A 20,476-nucleotide genomic window follows, 5' to 3' on the forward strand; every position below is an offset into this window, starting at 1 on the left:
ATTTATTTTATGTTTTCCACCCCCACTGGGGCAATACACTTAATTGAGTCGTATTGCAGTCGTGAAACGCTTTATTGCCACCTCTTTTTTCGGTGTACACTCTAAATTTTCCCATCATAATTCTTTAATCCCTTTCGCCGATACATCCTTCACGATCCCATACATCATCGGGAGGGGGTGGGACACGTGTGTGTGTGTGACAAGGGGGTGGGAGGGGGGAAAGTAGCTGGACTTTTATCTATTCCACACGTTCCATTTCGTTCGAAAACAGGCAGAGGTCAGAGGTCACAGGGCAATACAATTGTTCTCTGGGAAAACTAAAAAGCGAAACAGAAAGGCGTCGCCCGCCATTTGTCTTCGAAGGACGAGGACGTCTTCCGCCAGTTTTCCACCACTTTTACGTTAAATGGTTCCATATGCGTTGGCCAAATTGAAATTTATCACCATCGTTTGATTTCCCGGTGTTTTTTCGGTCGGTGTTTCTGGGAAAAGCCTCTCGGCTTCACTTACGATCCCGAGGAGTTTTAAAATAATTGTCCCGGGACATAAACAACCATCATGGACAATAAAAGCCCACTCTCGAACGCATGATGGAGGGGGGTTACGTTGTCGTCGTCGTTGTGCGAAGGGGTCCGTCCGTTTTTCTTCGGAGGCCTCGGAAAAGGATTAACACCTTGATATGCCATAAATTTTACTTCTCCTACGCGGCCCGGGGGGGTGAAACTTTTAATATGTATTTTGTACACCCCGTACTCGTTGCCTCCCGAGGAGGAAAAGATGATGGGACGCGCGATAGGACGGCCGCCGGCGCCCGGGAAAACCGGGGGTTTTTCTCCTCCACTTGACGAGGGTTCGAGGACGAAATCGTCGAACGCGAAATGCAAAACCCTGACCGCCGATCGGGCCCGATTGTCCGATTCCTGGGCCGGGAAAGGGCTAAGCTTTTGTTGACAACGATGGCTTTGTGGCTGCGTGTGCTCATGCGTGTGTGTGTGTGTGTGCGGTTTGTATTGTATGTTTTCCAAAGAAGGGATGATTTTACATTCTTCAATAAACTTTTCCAATGCACTGCGGGGGGTTTGTCGGAGCCAAAGCGGAAGCCGGGGGTTTTGGGCGAGTGTAATAAATTTTCCTAACATTTTCCTCGATAACCTCTCCAAGCCACCTCCGTCGGTCGTGACCACCCAAAGCCAATTGTTCGAATGGAGCCTCGCCTCGCTTCAATTATTTATCCTTCTGAGCATGACACAGAAAAACGACCGCGAGGACTCACAGCCGGATGCACTTCCACTCTCTTCCCTCCCTCCCCACCGCCCTCTCCCCCTCCCACTAGTGGGCAGAGGAAGTTTAGCGTTCGCTTTGGCCGTGACAAGATGTCCCGAATGAAGAAGACATGTTTTGACAGCTAATCCCTCGTTCGCGCACCTTTTTCTCTGCTTTCCCTTCACCACCCACGCCTTGTAACACGGATACACACGGGGTATGACGGATTTTTCCACCGTATTGTACACCGTTTCCTCGTGCGCGCACGAGTGACGCGTTTTTCTGCCGAGCAATTATTGTCAGCCACAAGAAACATGTCTTCGCTTTCAGGACCATTCGGCTGCTTCTCGGCTCCTCGGGTTTCTTTACACCCGGCCTTGGCCTTTTTTTCCTGCTTGGCCTACGACTATCGCCTGCGAAACTCGGTGGAAATTGTTTCTGGCTTTCCACCAACAAGCCAGGTGAGCACTTCATTCAGTCGTCGCATCTCGCTGAACCATTGGACGGGAAGAAAAATACAATCTCGCCCGAAAGGTGAAATGTCACTCGAAATTTTCCCAACCTCGCCACCCTCCCCCTGGCATTCCCTGCGCCGCAGAAACTGCATTCTCGACCTGACTCTCGGCGTTTCGGACGTGTGCAGGCGACAAAAAGAAATATAATCGTCAGACAACAGGGCAAACTTTACCGCCAACATGTTCTGCATGTTTTTTTTTTCAGGAAACTTCCTCCCCACCCGTCATTCCCCTTCGTGGGTGTGAGAAAAGTGTAGTGTCAGGACAAAGTGCACTCCAACCGTGCCTTGCGGGAGAAAAATTGCAACAAATGACACAAAAAAAGGTGTAAATTCTGTTCACAGCTAGCTGGAATTCGAGCTCAGCAACTTCAGGAACAATAGATGTAGTATCGCGGTACACACATGTGCAATTAAGGCGTTTTGGGGTGAAGGATAAAGCAATTCGGGAATAGAACGAACCTTCTCATTTGTTCTTTCATCATTTACCACGAGCAGATTTAGATGTTTTTATCGAGCATAATTTTGTAAAAGGGAGTTCATTTGCTTGTGATCCATCATTTTGAATTGTTTTACACAGCAGCACAACACTTATCGCTGTGTTTTCCCATTACTTTTCCAACCACACCACGACTAACGAAGACGAATCAAATGCCACCCTTCTCCCTCAAATGATAATGTTGATGATAACGATGAAAATTCTAATGAAAAGCGTCCTCGCCTACTTGTCCATCCCATGCTAACGCCGCTAACGTAGCGTTACGAAAACGCAGCACACACCGAGCGTTGCAGCATTTCAGGCGCGTAACGCCTCCACTTCAACGACGATGGATGGCGGATCCTGAGAATGGGAGCAGTAAATTATAATATGCATACACATATTTTCCCGCACCCCCTTGGACACCCTGATGACTTGTACCCCCCGCCCATTCCCGAGTTTCCACTCCCGGGGAGACATTCGAAGACTTTTATTGTGGCTGTTTTACGACATCTGGTCGTCCGACCTCGTTCGGTTGTTTATGCTTCCACGCTCTTTTTTCGCTGGTAATTCCACGTTCCACAAAAACTACGGCAACCCCCGGGCGGAATGAATTTCCCTTTTGATCCGCAAGTAGTGGGCATCGAAGGGAAATAATCATTGATGTCGGTTTTTGGTTGTGCGCTTTGATTACAAGGCTGAGGGCAAAGCGTGCCATCATCTTAGAGTGAATCCTTCTGCACTTCTTCTGACTTCTTTAAAATGAAACACATACTGCGGAGAGCTAAAAATCAAAGGCAACCCCCCGACCGCTCGTTCACTTGCGCTTGGGTGAGAAAAAAGTACTTACGCCACCCCTCGCGGTGGGTGGAGATTCCAGTCCTTCAGGGGCGGGTTTTGTGGGTTGTGGTGGCTGGCAGAACGACAACGTCCGTCTTCGGTACGATAATATGGTCGGGCATCATTATCATTAGCGTCGGTGCGGGTCGAGACGCTGGCAGGACGCGTCGGCGACGGTTCGCGAGTTTGTGACGACAATGATGATGACAACAACTTTCTCCAAAACCCGCCTCCACCGCGCCTTAGCAAACGATGGCACGATGAAGAGTTCGCCCAGAAATCGCTTCTCATTACCCACGGACGGACCATTTAAGGGATGTTTCTCGCCAGACTCGGCGCATCGACAATGATGCCGGAATTAATCTTAAACTTCCCCACGAACGAAAGCTTGGTGGAAGGAACTCACCCGTGGCGATGGGAAAGGGGCGGGGGGGGGGGGAGGCGAAGGATCAGGCGCCAGGCGAACGCGCGATGGATGAACGGTAATGTTTAGCCGCATTAAAACGCGCACAAAACGGCGTGTTATTTTCCTACGCTCGTGCTACGAACGATTTGCATGCTAAAATGAGTCGTTTATGGCCCAACCTTTCGGCGTCCCGTAGCATAAATGAAGCATCGGCGCCATTTAATGCACATCGAGATGATCTCCTTGTGCCTTGTGTATCGTTTATGACTCAGGAAGCCATGTACGACGTTCGCTGGCGAGCTGAAAATGACACACAATCTGCCGTTTCATTATGATTTCATACACTTTCGATGGCTCGATGTTCCTTTTTCACACTTAAAACATGTCAATTCTCCTTGTAAGAATTGATTGTAAAACACCAAGAGAAGTTTTGCACTCAGAAACAAAAATAAAACATAACACTGTCAACGCGGGTCAACATGCCTGTCAAATCGCTGTGGATACGTTTATACGCGCGATTTTGTACTTCACTGACACCATCCGTACCGGCTTGTGCTATCATCTTCCACAATTTTGATATCATTTGCCACGATTGTGGTATACATGCCTCACTTGGCTTGTCATCTGTCACGTTTGTGCAATCATCTACTGCGTTTTTGGTATCATCTGATTATTTTGTCCTATCAAATGGTAAACCCTGTAATCAATAACAACAGGTTTCAAATGAGAGGATCTAATATATAAAATTCGGACCGATTTGCACCAAACTTGGCTGGAAGGTAGCTAATTTTCCAAGGTTGAATGATCTGCACTTTTTTTGTTGATATCCCTTTATCTCCCTACCCTTCACGAACATCTACCCTCTAAAATTAATGAAAAACAATTATAGCTCAACCATTATTGAACAGATTTCACAAAAATCGGTACAAATACTGCTTACATAGGGACATATCATGGATTAAAATTTAATCCATCTAGGAGAAGGGGAAAGGGGGGTTCTCTTACTACCCCCTACTCAACAAATAATAAAAATGCAATATGGTTATCATTGTCGTAGTATTTCTGGTCTCTAAATCGAATGGTCACATATTGAGTGCTCAATCTCATCTCAGACTTCTTTTATCTTCTCCTACAAATATTCTCTATCATTCAAAATCGATATAATCAATTTACACCAAAAATACTGATAAGAAAGCCAATTTCCAAGTGTGAAACGTCAAACATTCTTATCATTGTAAAATTAAAGATACTGAATGAATCAAAACACTCTTTCGTTTGGAATTGTCTTTCTACCCGGATGAAATCGGCTTAATCAGCTAGTAAGGAATAAAAATTCGATTAAACAAAACAAATAATTGAATAAATGTACTCAACATCAAACCATAAACCAAACCTAACCGTGTCTTGTTAGGTCCTTTGATATTTTAACAAGAATCAAAGTGAACAAAGAAAATGCAAGAAGGCATCGAAGACATAAGACTCACTCATAGGTCGGCCTGTCATGGTTTGCAATCAGGACTGGCACGAGCTCCAAGCCCAGGACATGCACGCTTGTGTGCTCGACCCATCGCACTCCTTTCCTGCGAGGAAAAACGGAAACCGACCGGGTAATGGTATCACGTCTGAGAGATTAATAAAAACCCAAAGCGAAACAAGTGCTTTCAAACACCGCATGCACCGCTGCACCGCACTGCAAAGGGTCCGGAGTGGTGCCTCCACTTCGGCGGCGGTCAATAAAACACAGAAACCCATCACCGGAGCCAAGGAAAAACCGGGAGGAAATGGACATTTTCCTCTTGCACCGAGAGACGACCGAGCCAGAAAGTCAACCGACCGTGAACGAGTGCTTGTGGAAAAACACACATTTACACCCCATGCCGGCCGGCCAGGGGGAGGAGGGGGTGAGTGGAAAAACACTAGCCAAACAAAACATTTTCCATTCGGAGGAAGGAGTTGGAAAAACCGACCTCTCGCATCGACATCGATGGAAAATGTGTGATGAAATTAAAAGGATTGACATTTGCCATTACGAACGAACGACGGGCGGGGGGAGGGAGGGAGGGGGGGGAGGGACTGGTGGTACACAATCGTAAAAGATATATTTCCCGCCACGGGTCGTATCCCTCCTTTTCTGTTTTTTTTTTTCCTTTTGTCCAACGTGACCAACGTCATCGCACTTTTCATCAATCCTTGGTGATGGGATGGGTGTTAAAAATTATCCCTTCCTCGTCCGAGAGGGACGGGGAGGAAGCCGGGGAAGGTTAATTCCCTTCCAAAGTGACGGAAGTGAGCACAACATGGGCCCGGGTGTCGCCTGGCGCCCATAAATTTCGGAAAAACTCCCATTTTACAGAAATCTAATAAAAAAATCCATCTCAATCCCGCGCGACCTGCTAGCCAGGATATCATATCCCCTCCCCACCCCTTTCCTACCTGTTGCGTCGTCTTGTTCGGGAAACCCCCCCCCCCCCCCCCCCCCCCCGGTCGCTCCATTAGGGCGCCACACTCATCAGCCACGTGCGCAGCGACGGAAAAGCGACGAACGGAAAACTGGCACACAGCAGGTGGAACACAATATTGCCAGACCTTCCAAAGGAGCTTTCCCGAGGTTTTTTTTCCAGCTGGAAAAGCACTTTTTAACCATTCGCTTCGTTTCAGTTCCTGTCAGTTGCATTCCAATGTCGTCCGGCCGAGCCACGTGCCCGTGGGTCGGAAAATCTATACCACTGGAGCACACACACACTTTTCCCCAACTCTTATCAATCTGCATCCGACATCGGGAATCGGATCGAATTGCATTCCGGAGAACAATTCCGGAGTAACCGGATATCTTCACCCCACGGGTTTCCCGGGTTTTTCGCTAAAAGCCGTATCATTTTCCTCGACCGGCCGATGGGGGGGCATCAATTAAGAGTTTCTTCCAAAACGGGAAAGCAACAAAACAACATCGAACTCAGCTGATCGAAATCGAAGTCGGGTTCAATTTTCCGGCAAACAAAAACCATGAGAAAACGCAAGATGTGGTTGGAGTTTTCCCCCGCGTGGAAACCGTCCATCGTCGAGCAAGGGGTTAAGCGCGGTGGCTTTTCCGCGCCAGGAAAATGCTTTCAGCGAATGCTACAAAAAGCAATTAAAGCGTTTTCCCTACAAGACACCCTAAAAGGAAAGGTGGAAAGGAGTATCTTCCCCGCGGGAGAGATTCCCAAGCCCGCCTTTGGCATCAATATGAGAAGGTCGAATCTTGTCTTCCCCGCTTCCCATCACCCTTGGTTGCTCCCCCCGAGCGACAGGAAGTAGTCGAAGTAGGAAAGGAAACAGGATTCCCTCAACCGAAGTGCTCGGGAAGGATGTGTTCGGTAGGCCGAAAGGCCACCGGAAACAGGGAATGCAGCAAAGGGTGGACGGGGTGGGGAAGAGCATTACCAAATGCAACCCCAAGGAACGGAATGGCGGACGGGAGGGGAACCTTTGGGGACGATAATATTACATTATATATTAATTATTGTTATTAGTAGCAAATTGCTTCGGTCGCCTGGCTTCGCTTCGGACGCCGGGTTGCAGCCCATCCTGCACTCAAACACACACACACACACACACAATCACAGAGACTATTTGACTTTGGCTTCAAACCTGGCCTTAATGGAAACTGTGCTTAGCAGAAGATTTTCGCCCCCGAAATCTAATTACAGTCGATATGGAACGCGCAGAAATTAAAATTCGATTTCGGCGACGTCGAAGAGGGGGGTTTTTCCCACTTGCACGAGGGTGAAAATGCCACCCCTGGAAAAACAGATTCGTAAAATGGTTGCCGATGTAGGCCACGTTGTGTTGGGAAACTAAATCTGAAGCAAAACCGAAAACAAGAATGTCGATGAAAAACATTTCGTTTCGATATGAAAGTATTTGAAATTAGACTATTTGGAGATTTTCATTTGCAAAATAATAATCCAAACACTTGTATAGTAATTAAAAACCCACATGAACTCACACAAATGATACAATAAAAGACAAATAGGAAATCATTTTGTTGACAATAAAACCATCCTTCGAATCGTTACGCAAATGGAAACCCACAACACTTTCGTCGTGGTTTTCTCTGCACAGGAAAAAAGGTTAAGGAAGGAAACTTAAAAGACGAACTTGTTGGCTTCACTTATTGTTTATTTGAAATGGGGGGAAAAGGCTACAAACACTTCGCTTTGCATACCGGACTTTTTGGGCGAAACGGAAAAAGTTCCTTCCCACAAAACCCCGCCACTTTGCACAATTCATAAACTTGCCAACCTTTTAAAACATCGTTAACTTGTCACATTTGTCTGGGAAAACCACCGGGAAACCCGCTGGAGGTGAGTTGCTGCCAGCTACAATTGTTTTGCTCTGTGGCTTCACGTCGTTGTTTCGTGGTTTTTATGTTGTTTTTTTTTTCGGGGAAAGTAGCAAGTAGCTGCCAACTTCTTTTACCTTTCGGACCGGGAAACCACTAGAATTTTCCCGTTTTCCCGTAACCATTACGTTCACTTTTAGAAGCAACAATTGGTTGGAAAGAAGAAGAGCAAGCAAGGAATCTGTGTAAACCACGGAAAAAGGACATTCTTGCCTTGCAAATCGCCCACTTTCATACACACACACACACACACGTGGCCGTGAAACAACGTGACTTGTTTCTTGTTCTGCGCGTGATGTAAATGAAAATGAAGGTTTTCCTTTCGGACGTCAACGTTCTTCAGTGGGCTTCAAACTGGACCTCCCCGGTATGCCCGAAGCAGGCCACGTGCGGGCCCTTTTCCACACTGCTGGAAAACTCTTTTATGGGGCGAGAAAACTCGTTCCTACAAGTGGTTGACCAAGGCACACACACGCACACGCACCAAAAGAAGCCGCTTTCACACCCAACGAGTTCTGATTGCATTCGATGGGGATTGTTTCGGGCCCCGGAGGAAAACTGAAGTCAACTGACCCACGACAGGTGCCCGGGGGCCTCTGGGAAAACAAAAGGAAACCCGACCGACCGACCGAGTGGGTAAACTTTCTTCTAAAGTTTGGCTTTGCGTTGAAGAAAACTGCAAATCTTTCTGCACCGACGAGGGCTACGTTTAATGTTCGTTTGTTTTTCAAACCACACACACCCCCACTCCACCCTCCACCCCCTCCACACTGGTTCGTCGATCATGGTTTGAGGATTTGTTTGCAATTGCAAAGCCGAGACGCAGATGCTCCGGCTTCCGGAAAGGATGTCAATTATCCGTGCTTCATTAAACGAACAATTAGCGCCCGCTTGAAGGAAGAACTAAGAGTGAGGAGGGGGAGGAAGAGGGCGAGAACAAACTCACTCAAGTTGTCAATTCGATTTAGCAGCCGATGCTACTGTTCCCTTCCATTATATCCGGTGTGGGGTTTCGTCTTCCTTACAGTTCAATTACCGAATCTCCTCCGTGGCGTTCATTATAGGAATCGAAATGGAGTTCACCCTCAGCCATGGTTCACCCTCGCTCCGAAAGTAAACAAATGGAAAACTAACCCGTTCGATGGAGTTGTCTGGCCGTCGAACTATAGTTCTTGGTTCGTCAATTTACTCCACGCGGAAAAAACAGGCAAGTGGAAGCTTCTTTCGCTCGGAAAAGTGGCACTTTTCCAAATCAGTTGCGTTGCTGATTGCGATTTGATTAAATTAAGCAAAATATTTATTATGGAGTGCACCGGAGCACACGGAGGACCGATTGTTTTACCGGTTCCTTGAAGCTGAAACTTGCTTACCTCCAAGTGACGGTGCTTTCCTTCCACTTCGGCCCTTCGTTGACGCTGTATCGTCGGAAACGACGCCGCCCCAGGTAGGTGCCCTCGTTCGAGGGGGAGAAGTCCAGCGAGTCGTTGAAATCCGGCGCTCCACAGCGAGGCTTTTCCATCAGCGCCACTGTGGCCTCATCCATTTTTCCCGTTGGTTCCAGGCCGCCATACGTCTAAAATGAAGGATTCGGTTAAGGGTTGTGTTGGAAAATATCATTCGACGGAAAACCTACCTGAAATCGTCGTACAGCATTCTCCAGTTCCTCGATTGTCCGGAGGTTACCAGTTTCTATGTTGGATTTCGATATATAACCGAATTGCATAAAGTATTGTAGCTGAAATGATAGGATATGAAAATAAAAAAGTTTAATCAGTAAAAAATCAACAGCAAAAAACAAGTTTTCGATCGCGATCCTGCCAGGAGTCGAACCTGGAATCTTCTGATCCGTAGTCAGACGCGTTATCCATTGCGCCACAGGACCCGCTTGCTCTGAGCAGTCTCTACGTCTGTTATATGTAACATGTAGCAACAACATCGACACCGTTGCTGATCGAACCGGTTAATTTGATGTATCAAGGTCATCAAACCGGTAACAGCTTCTGACTGAAGGAGGAAAAGAGATGAAATATGCGTGACATGTTGCAACACAAGTAGTGCAACATTTTATAGTGTTGCACCATGCTAACTTTGTTGCATGTGATTTTGCATGCAATTCTCGATAAAAGTAGAACATTTCATGTTTTCTTATGCTTTTCACTTACGTTTTTCATTGCTTTTAAAAAGAATTTTGTTTATCTCTAGTTAAATCCTCAAACCGTAAAGTTTTTAACTTTGATACAAACGAAGTCATCCCCAACGTTTTGGTGGGATATTTGTTATCAACATTCTGCCCAAATTGTGAGATATGTTTGTTCAGTTGGTGTTCGGCAAACAAACAAAGATAGTAAACAAAATAGAACAGTTTGATATTCCAATACTTTATCGATTGCAATTGAACTGTAAATCGTTGTCAGAAGTGGGGTTCGAACCCACGCTCTCTTGCGAGAACCAGAGCTTAAATCTGGCGCCTTAGACCGCTCGGCCATTCTGACTCGCGGTCTCCAGGCAATCTTATCAGCTTCCGGTGCGCTGCCGCGGAACCGTCTTTTTCCGGGCACTTGCCCACTTCCGGCGTGAAAGCTTTCGATCAATAATCGATGTTGAAAATACTTTGGACCACAATTAAGTGGTGTAAGTTAAAAGGGTCAGCATATCTCCTGCGATAACCATCCCTCTACCAATATAAGATAAAACTAACAAAGATGACACAAAGCTGACCACTTTATGAAAAAGCAGAAAAAAAGAGAATGAGTCGCCAGGCAATGAAAATCAATTCGATAGCAATTGAATTACAACCGGCCTTTTGTACGTACGCTTAGGAAAACATCGTGTCCAGACCTCGGGTCGCGTCCGCAATTGTCCGACCGACGACACGTGGAAATGGAGAGCAATGAAAAACTCAACGCCACGACCGGGAAATAGAAAAAAGGGGATTTTTTTGTCCTTCTGTCTGCAGAACTTGGCTACCACAAGCGCTACCAGTTGCTTTCGGAACGCTTTTCCAACCCTCAGCCGGGGCTGGAAAGCGCCAATTACTCTCACAACCCGCCATGAAGCATACCTTATGGTTCGCTTTTCATCTTTCTGCCTTGCGGTTTTAATCCAATTGTCTCGGTCTGGGGGGAACATTGGCGCCCCTTTCCCTTCGACGGTTCGCTTAATGGAAAACTATATTGTGTTCGTCGTCGTCGTCGATCTGCAGTCGCAATTGAAAACAATTAGGTAGATTCTATTTGTGGACGGTTTTGATAATTAAAACATCGAATCTTTGATGAGAAATATCAATCTTTCTTTTCTTCACTTTTGTGGAAAAGTCCGGGCCGGAAATTATATCAAGAAAGCTTTCAACAGTAATTTCCGCCGTTTCGCACTACTGACGGATGCTTCCATTGGAAGGAAAAAAAAACTTGTTGAAAAATATAAGATGGAGACGCCCGATTGCCTATCAAAACTATACCTCGCCGGTTGTTCAATCAAATGGGAATGCTTTCGAAGCAAAAACGGCTCAATCGAATATTCTTTCGTCGACGAAGGACGATTTTCCGAACAAAACGGAACGACTTCTAACCCCAGAGAGTTAGAATAGCCAACCTTAAATCGCTATTAAAACCGTTCCATGCGATTGCGACCGACATTAGACGGGGTGGTGTTAACGATCGGCCGCAAATCGGTCGAAACCTGATGAAAAGACATCGACAAGAGTCGACAAGAGGACAAGAAAAAAAACGGTAGCGCTATGATTTTCCTTTTTCCTTGCTTTGATAGAGCAAAAACCGAGTGGACGACGTCGGAAAGATTTGCATATTCGCAACCTTCCCAATATCGCTTTCCGATTCAAACGACTCGCAATGGGAAAGTTTGACAGTGGCAAGTAAAATAAAGAAAAAAGTCACTCGCACCCGAAAAGGGAAAACGGATCCGGGGCGACGCAAGAGAGCTGATTCTCATAAAATTCTACGACAAACAGTGAAACGGATATGACCGTTGAGACGGCATTGTGGTTCGCTTATGTTTGACCAATCGGGCCAACACATGCAAAGGGAAGGGAAGCAAATCAAAAGGAATGGTGTTGGAGTGAACTTTTTTTAAAATATTTTTGTCCAATTGGTTTTCCATACAAGACCAACATCACCGTCTCTATTGGTTTGTTGAAGCTGGTTATAGGTTTAACTCGTTGACAGCCATGTGACTCAAAAATGGGTGACAACAAAAATCAGTTCTAAAAGTTTTTGCCTCATAAATAAATGAAAATGCAACATTAAAATTACAGTAATATTTTATATCAATTCTTTAAGAAGCTAAGTTTTTGCTTAGCCTTCAAAAGTCATTGGTTTAATCAATGTTATAAACAAATTATATTGAAAAAGTGTGCTAAAAACGCTTGGCAGTCAACGTGTTAAGATGGCGTTCGAACGCAAAGCAAATATTTTAAAACATTCCAAAGCTGGTAGGGTAAGTGCTCTTAAAGTGGTGCTAGTACCAATGGTTGGCAAAGTGGTTGTAGTGGAATAAATCTTAGCTGTACGACGAAATAAATACAATGGAGAAATGTATTCTCCTATGAAATGTTCTTTGATCTTCTGCGGAGTGTGCAAAAGATAAACCATCCCCTTCCGTAATAAATTAAGGCTCCAAAATTAATGTTTTTCAAACAGGTTGTACTAATATGCTGGATTTCTTAAGAATTCATCAGGTATGTGTCGTGATCTCACGGACTATTTCTCTATTTCAATATATTTAAACTTTCAAATTCAACTTCTTTTTTCATTTTCACTATCCACTCTCGTCAAATTCAATCACAAAACTGATGGTTCAATCCTTTTTCGTTTTTCAATGTCTACTTTGTTCCATCTGTTTCCATCTGCAGATCCATCTCGGTTCAGTAGTAGGCCATCGCTCTTCTAATTTTCGTTGCCAACTATCTAGCGATTGATTGAGTTGTTCGTTGCCTCGCATTCAAAATTCATTCGTTTATCAATTCGTTCATTATTACTATTTTTCTAAATATTCATCTAGCTCAGTTCAATCTCTAAAGTATGCCATGATTTCCTTAAGGCTATAAATCACTGCAAAATGCATTGGTTTATGAGAGGTATATGAGGCCAATTAATTGCTCTAGACAATGCATTAGTTTATGAGTAAGTTTGCCGTTCTGCCGTTTTGTACCGTTACCCTACATTTAAATAACATTATTTTAAAACTCATTGTACTTCGAGTAAAACTTTGCAGTTTATTGAAGATTCACATTGAAATGCTCGTTATAAACAAACCGTTTATTGATCTTCTCCCGACTTAACGCGTGTATGTCGTTTCCAGGAGCTCGCAGTATCACAATTTGCCATTAAAAGCTCGATGAAAGCAATTGTCACTACGGGAAACGGTTTCGAGGAACCGCCAGAAACGATCCCACATAAAATCGAGTCCAGGCTGAAAGCAATCTCCCCGTTGTTTGTAGTGACGGCCATCCCGAGGGCCTATAAATAACCCGTGTCGGCCATAAGCTTCCCCCACGCGTTTCCATCGCTTTCCACCATGTCAACCGTTCATCCTGAAACCTCGGTTCCGGAAGCCGATTACTTCCGTGTTAAGCGATAAAGCCGATCCGTGCTACACGTGTTGGGGAAAATCGTCCATTGCAATAGATTCGCTTTATTTTAGGAACAAAGACCATTTGGCACAAAACACACACACACACATCTGTGGCGTGTGCAGGGGCTGAACTAATAATTGTCACAAACTGCCAATCTCGTGCTGGAGGTGTGATGATTTAATTGCCCTCAACAGCAAGTTCTTGAACGAGGCCTTCTACAGTCACTTCACACCTCTTCCAAACATACACACACACCCACACAACTATTGCCGAGATGACTTTGTTTTGAATGTTAGTTAGAATAATTTCGAACCTGGCACCATTTTGAACGAGCGAACGATGAATACATTGCCTGAGGTTGGCATCATTCGATTGACCACCGTTGAGGCTTTTTATCCTTTTCCCCGCAGTTTTCCCTTGCGCTCGATGCCGCAGCGCCCGGGAAAATCGAGATTGGCCTGATTGAGATTGATTTCAAGTGGATAAACTTCAATTGGCCTGACTCACGCTGGAGGGGGAGGAGGAATGGGGGACCCCGGTCCGAACCCGGGGGAAAAGGGTGCACGGGGAAATATTGTGGAAATTCCTGAATAGACCTGCCAGGACCAGGGCGGGATGACCAGACGATCATATCGCAAACGGGAACGATATGGATTTTATTTCTATTGTTAACTGCATCCCGGCTGTCGGCACCCCCGGAATGCGAACCCACCACTCCATCGGCTTTTCCTCGCATTTTCCACCCGCATCCTTGCACGTTGACATCAGTTTCAGACCGACCTGAACCACTTCACTCTCGTGTCAAGTAGGGTTTTTAGACGACCCAACCTGCCTACCTGTGTACCTAGCGTGTGTTGGGCAACCTTCCAACGGTTGGCCGGAAGGACGACCACTCCTCCCACCCTCTCTCACCTGCCCCACCACCTCCAGGACAACAGTTCCCTCAATGTGTTCACGTATGATTGACATACTCGAATCGAACCCATTTCCTCGGGAAAAGTGAGGAACGTGAGGGCTGGGGGTAAAGGACCTCATTTTCCCTCCGTCTCTCTCTCTCTCTCTCTCTCTCTCTCTCTCTCTCTCTCTCTCTCTCTCTCTCTCTTTCTCTCTTCCTCTCTCTCACAAAAGCACGATCGATGTGTCTGCGAGTGACAATATTTCATTCGACGCGCGAGTGATGAATGTTTCATGTTGTTTCGCGATATGACTACAGTTTTCCCGTCTCCATGGGGAAAAGGATATCGACCACGAACTCTCGGAAAACCCCACCCGTTTCCCAATCCCCCGTTTTGAGGCACGAACAAAACGATCACGTTTGGTAAAACAATGTATTAATGTTATTTCTGTCCAAGGGACAACTCTTTTACTTCTCGTTCTCGTTCGGGGTCGATTGTTTATGTTAGCAATTACTAATTACTACCTTCACCAGAAACCTTTAATTACAACAAGAGGATAGCTATACATTTAGTAATACACTGTCTAATTTTTAACAACATTTTAAGGATAAGTTTGCTAAGATATAAAGGTGCTGTATAATAAATAATTGATCTATTTTAAAGACTTCTTAACATCATATTATAATTTAAATTTATTGCGTCGCCCATGATATTTCTGTTTCGTAATCCTGCTGCGTACAAGACGTCAAAGAAAGTACTTTTTCCATCATTTCCCTTTGCTGCAAATAACATCCCGTTTGATGCGTAATGGTGGAGATCGATGAAAGTGTCCCGTTGTGGCACGGATTACGCTGGAATCACGTTTGGAAAAAGCAGTCACGTCCTGTTTGCGATCGATTTTGCGACCACCGACCGCTAGATCGGAACGCAAAACGAGTCACTCAAGTCACCCCCCACTCCCCCCCGGGCTTCCGATGCACTTTTGACGTCAACGTCGAACACGTTCACTTCCCTTCCCTTTGCTGTACTTCCGGTTAAAGCACAATGGTAACAATGGAAATAAGTCCCGGTACTGAAATGGAACGCCACTGCAACGAAAAGTGCACGTTCGTGGTTTTAGAAACAAAGTGTCTCCGCGACTTACGGCTCGCCCCCGCGGAGATCACGAACACAACCTCCCCAACCGTCCCCCATACGCCGCAAATGATTCAATTAATGTTCCACCCTATTGATAATCAATTTTCTTTCCACCCACGATCGTTTCGCTGAGGCACGTTCCCTCGGGGCTTCTTTTATGCTCGCTTCTTTAACAACTTCATGACAAAATGCATTCGGAACACAATGGCGGACGAAGTAAAAACATTAAAATCTTCACGCAACCGATCCGGTGCCTTTTCCCAACTACTTCCGGCCGGTTTGGGGGGGAGGTTTTGGAAAATGCATGTTGCTACATAGTAACACCCTTTCCCAGGGCACCTTCAAGGAAGCTCTCCAAAGGAAGTTAAAAGGACACGCTGCAACAAAAGCAATAAGAAACGATGGACGTGTGTTTATCCAATAACGATTATTGTGCCATAAAAGTAATGCTTTCCTATTGATTTCCTTTCGCGCGTCGCGCCGGGAAAAACCTCTCCTTGGGAATGTCTTCCAGATTCTTCACCGGCCGCCGGAGAAACTCCTTCGTGGACGGCGACGATCGACGAAATGGCATTTGTTTGGCGCGTTTATAGGGAAATTTTATGGTACCGATTGATTTTATGCGATTCCTTCGCTACGGCTTGGTCAATCGTTTTTCTTTCGCCGAAGATCGGTGGTAGGGAAAGTTCTTTTCTTTTCCCCCGAAAGGATGCAGGGTTAACAAGTGCATACATTGCATCAGACGAGCCATTTCCACCGTTACATGTGTTTATCTCGATCGTTTTGGGATGTTTTGTAACCCCATGGTAACGAGTGGAAAAACAAGTTTATCCTTACATTTTTATGCATTTCCGCCACGTTGATATTTAAGTCGCATGAGCTCCGTTTGTAAACATTTTACAAGAAAAGAATTTCAACATTAAATGAGTAAATTTACACATCCTATCGTATGATAAAAAGAAGGACTTTCTAGCACTAGAAAACATTTTCTTTTTCAAATGTCTTCACAGTATTACACAAAGTGTAATTGTGTCTTTTTTCTGACGTATAAAATCTTGCTTAACTTTGTCTTTGATTCGGGTGACAATGCTGAAATGTGGAGAAAAAGACAAAACATCCAAACAATCGCACCGAGACGGTGCGAAATGGCGCGAAATCGTTAGATTGAGTTCTTCGATTCGTGAACAACCAAACACACTCAAAACACCGTTTCATTGCGCCATTCCACTGGCGGTTTCGGTCACTTCGGCGAAAGAACTACTATTTCGCACCGAAGGCGATAAGAAGATTGCACTTTTTATCACCTCAAGGAAGGGAAATGGTGCTACTTTTCTCCTTTCAAGCTCCCCCCATCTTCGGTTTTCCATGTTTTTCTCCGCTCGGTCCGGGTATCGTTTATTGCTTTTCAACTAACTTGCAAGCAAATGTTTTCACAACGAGTTGACATCTTTTTTTTCTTTTTGCACCTCCCGGTGGGAGTTTTCCACTGTTTTAGCACCATCCTGCAATGTCCTGTCGCTCAAAACTGGTCGCCCGCTTTTCAGATGTTAAACAAACGTCTGTTTTATTCCCTTCGTGAGTCGAAAGGAAGTTTTGTAATAAGTAGCTTTAGTCCGGGAACGGCGTTCCTGTTCTCTTCGTTGTTCTGAAATTAAGAAAACCCGTTGAGAACCGAAAATGCACCAACGTTTGATTTTGTTCGGGAACATTTCGGTAGCGAAATGAGTTTCCTATCCTCGCCGGAAGCAATGCTTTCGTAGCAGTATGTTGAAGTAATGCATGGTTTTTTCTTTTTTTGCATCTTTTCGTCTTCGATTTCTCCGATTTGGTGAGATTTGCTCGACGGTTTGTCCAACCAAACGATGGTTGGAGATTTCCATCGTCGTCGTCGTCTTCATCGTCATCGTCATTGTCGTCTTGCAGGCGATAAACATTTATTTGCCTTTGTGTGCACTCGACCATACCCACCCACGTTTGTGTGGAGTCTTGTAGTGGGGCGTCGGAAAACCCACCCCACCACAATATCGATCATTTCCCCCCCACCCCAGCACCATCCGATTCGAAATCGACCGAGATGCACTCTTCGACTGTGCACGAGGAAAAATCGCGCATTTCCGTTTGCGCACGACCATAAAACCCCCCAGTTCTCCTTAAGGAATGTCGAAGAAACATCTAACCCGTAATGTAAGAACGATCAAACACGCGCCAGCGAAAGGGAATTGTCGCTCTTTTTTTTATTACTTGTGCAAATAATGGTTTATTATGGCATGTGCGCTTTCGGGGTTTCCCCAGGGTCGGTCGGGTGTTGTGATTCGGGATTTAATGGTTCGTTATCGACAACACACACATGCACACACACACCCCCACAAATAACCACTCATTGCTGCTTTTAGTATGCACTTTCCACCCCCTTTTCGTAAGTAAAACTCTCTCCCGAAATCGTTCGCCTTGAAGGGAAAGTAGTGTCAATTTGATTGTGAATTTATTCGGTTATTGAACCAACATCCCCACCCCCCGCGGAGGGGGTGAAAATGTGGGATGGATAACGATTACCGATCGTATGTGGCATGAGAACGCGATGAGAAGCATTTTCCCGAGTAAAAGAACTGCAAAGAGTGGACTCTGGAAAGGTAGCGAAAGAAAGGGGCAAGTGGTGTCTACAAGTTGGTACATTTCTTTGTTCACAGCTAAATCAGTTTTTATGCGATAAACTTGTTTATTCCCGTCCGTTTGGGGGGCTGCATGGCGCCGAAAAGGATTCACTGAATCGTGCATTTTCTTTTCCCTCGCATCCCCTTTGGGGCACTAAACGATAGTTTTGCGATTTGTTTGTGATACTGTACACTTTCTTTTCTTTCTCCGGTCGCTTTTCCCTCGGTGAAGGAGTCCTTTCTTCTTTCTCTGAATTTCAGTTGGTCTCAGTTTTCATTACTTCTTTTTCCTACGATTAGTTGCACCAAACCGGGTCTGGTTGGGAAGATATATTCCCCGAACGTTGCACGATAACGATTAACGAAGGCGAGAATTGGATCGTAAACGATATCGGGATAAACAAAACGGGGCTGACATTCGTATCAGGAATATGTAAGCTGTTTATAGAAGGTGCTAAATTGAGCCAATAGAGAAAGCATTCTCCTCCGTTGTTTATTATTTTGTGTTGTTAAGATAACCTAATTTGTTTGTTTGTAGTTAAATTTAATAGAAAGATGTTTTGACTAATCTAAAGTCTTAACACATTAAACTAAGGTTGTACTGGAACAACATAACAACTATCGAGGTTCTTACGAAGTGCACGTGGAACAGTAATAAAAAGAGCTATTGTTCCACTTGCCTCACAATAAAAGTCACCACAAATAGACGTCCGCGCCCAAAGCTTTATCGGTAATTATCCACCATAAAAAGCCGTGTAACTACCGTTACCATAACGCACGCACGTCTACAGTACCTTGGAGGTATTTAACTGTGCGTCTTTTATTTCTCCTTTTCACCCATTGGAATGGGCCCCAAAAACAGAACGAAACCACATTGCCTTAATTGCCGAATTGACGATACGCACAGCCCACCCAATACACTCGTGAATGATTAATGATCGTTAGCCTTTACCTTCGCACACACGGACTACTGCCCGAAAGTGCTCCGTTCATGCATGCCAAGCAGGCAAATAAAGCATGCACCACCGAATAAACGGTTGCCCAAATTTTCATTAACACAATGTTGCCCCCCACCCAGAGGGTTTGTTGCATAATTAATCATAAATCGCGCGTCACCGAACTGCATGCCGTGCGGAAGGAAAAGAATGGCCCCTCGAGGGGTGGTAAATCAAGTATTCACCATTCTTTGACTGACTAGCATCGTTGAACCCATCAAACTTTGCTGTACAATTCCATTCATAGGCGTCCGTTCTTGTTCCCACTGAATGGATACATGCGTGCTCGCTAAAACACTGCTTAGCAATGCATTACTTATGTTCCGTTCCTTCGGAGATCGAAAGACAAACTTCAATGAGATCCGACGGCGGATATTACAAATTCTGCTCGCGCCATTTTGCACCGCGAAGTGTTGGCGAAACAACGCACCAACCTGTCACGGATGTCCACACAGGAAAGCATCCGCAACGACGACGACGACGACATGCAAATTCGCACCGGCTGACATTAATAATAGCTTTCGAGATGCTACGGAAACGGAACGAGAGGAAACCGGAATAGTTTTCCGAAACAAGTAAATCAACTTTCCTCATTTTCACAAGTCAACGAGCATTGTCAGAGAAGTTTCTCTAGGTCCGCGCGGGTACCGTGGAAGATGAAGTTTGCCCATTGATCACTTCCGACAGATGTAAGAAAAAGAAAAAAAGAATCTTCATTGTGCGATTCAATTTCTGAACACGTTAAAAATACTATTATCTAATTTCCCAAACAACACCTTGAACTAAATGCTAAAAATACCTCCCCATTCCCAACCAACAATCACCAGTATCAAAGTTCGAAAACAGACAGCATTGGAAAACGGTCGGTGACCATGGCATGCTGTGCTTATATTGCGCTCTTGACTCACAGCCTGCACAAGTCAGGATGGCCGAGCGGTCTAAGGCGCCAGATTTAAGCTCTGGTTCCCGTAAGGGAGCGTGGGTTCGAACCCCACTTCTGACATCCTCTTTTTTTGTACTTGCGTACAACTTTTTCACGCAACGGGCAACAACTTTTTACCACTTGCGTGCAACTTTTGTACAGTGTTGGATGGAGAAACAGACAAAACAATGGAAATTTCACAGCACATTCCATGGAATTGTTTATTTGCCCGGTTTTTTCGAGTTTGTTTTGAAATCATGCCACCCAGCGTGTGTTGATAGCAATGATTCCCAGCTGTTCAACGTCCAGCATTCAGTCATTTTCTTTTGCAAGATTAGATAAGAAAGAAGACAAAAAAATACTTCCCTGCTATCGCCTTCGAATATGAAATGCAAAGCAA

General features: G+C 45.1%; 1 protein-coding gene and 3 non-coding genes across 4 annotated transcripts in view; 1 reads left to right on the plus strand and 3 right to left on the minus strand.

Moving 5' to 3' along the window:
- Window positions 1–10,056, minus strand: part of LOC131270294 (matrix metalloproteinase-2-like) — a 94,283-nt gene extending 84,227 nt beyond the window's left edge. Inside the window, exons 1-3 of the mRNA XM_058272410.1 lie at window positions 10,048–10,056; window positions 9,519–9,620; window positions 9,256–9,458 (exon numbers count right to left, since the gene is read on the minus strand). Coding sequence (XP_058128393.1) covers window positions 9,256–9,458; window positions 9,519–9,620; window positions 10,048–10,056 — 314 coding nt within the window. The remainder of the gene's footprint in view (window positions 1–9,255; window positions 9,459–9,518; window positions 9,621–10,047) is intronic.
- On the minus strand, window positions 9,695–9,767 carry Trnar-acg (transfer RNA arginine (anticodon ACG)). Its single transcript has one exon. It is a non-coding gene; the product is annotated as a tRNA-Arg (tRNA).
- A 237-nt stretch (window positions 10,057–10,293) lies between the features above and the next one.
- Trnal-uaa (transfer RNA leucine (anticodon UAA)) lies at window positions 10,294–10,377 on the minus strand. Its single transcript has one exon. It is a non-coding gene; the product is annotated as a tRNA-Leu (tRNA).
- Window positions 10,378–20,073: 9,696 nt separating this feature from the next.
- Window positions 20,074–20,157, plus strand: Trnal-uaa (transfer RNA leucine (anticodon UAA)). The gene has a single exon. It is a non-coding gene; the product is annotated as a tRNA-Leu (tRNA).
- The last annotated feature ends 319 nt before the right edge of the window (window positions 20,158–20,476 follow it).

Source organism: Anopheles coustani, chromosome 3, assembly GCF_943734705.1.
Source record: "Anopheles coustani chromosome 3, idAnoCousDA_361_x.2, whole genome shotgun sequence".
Lineage (NCBI taxonomy): Eukaryota > Metazoa > Arthropoda > Insecta > Diptera > Culicidae > Anopheles > Anopheles coustani.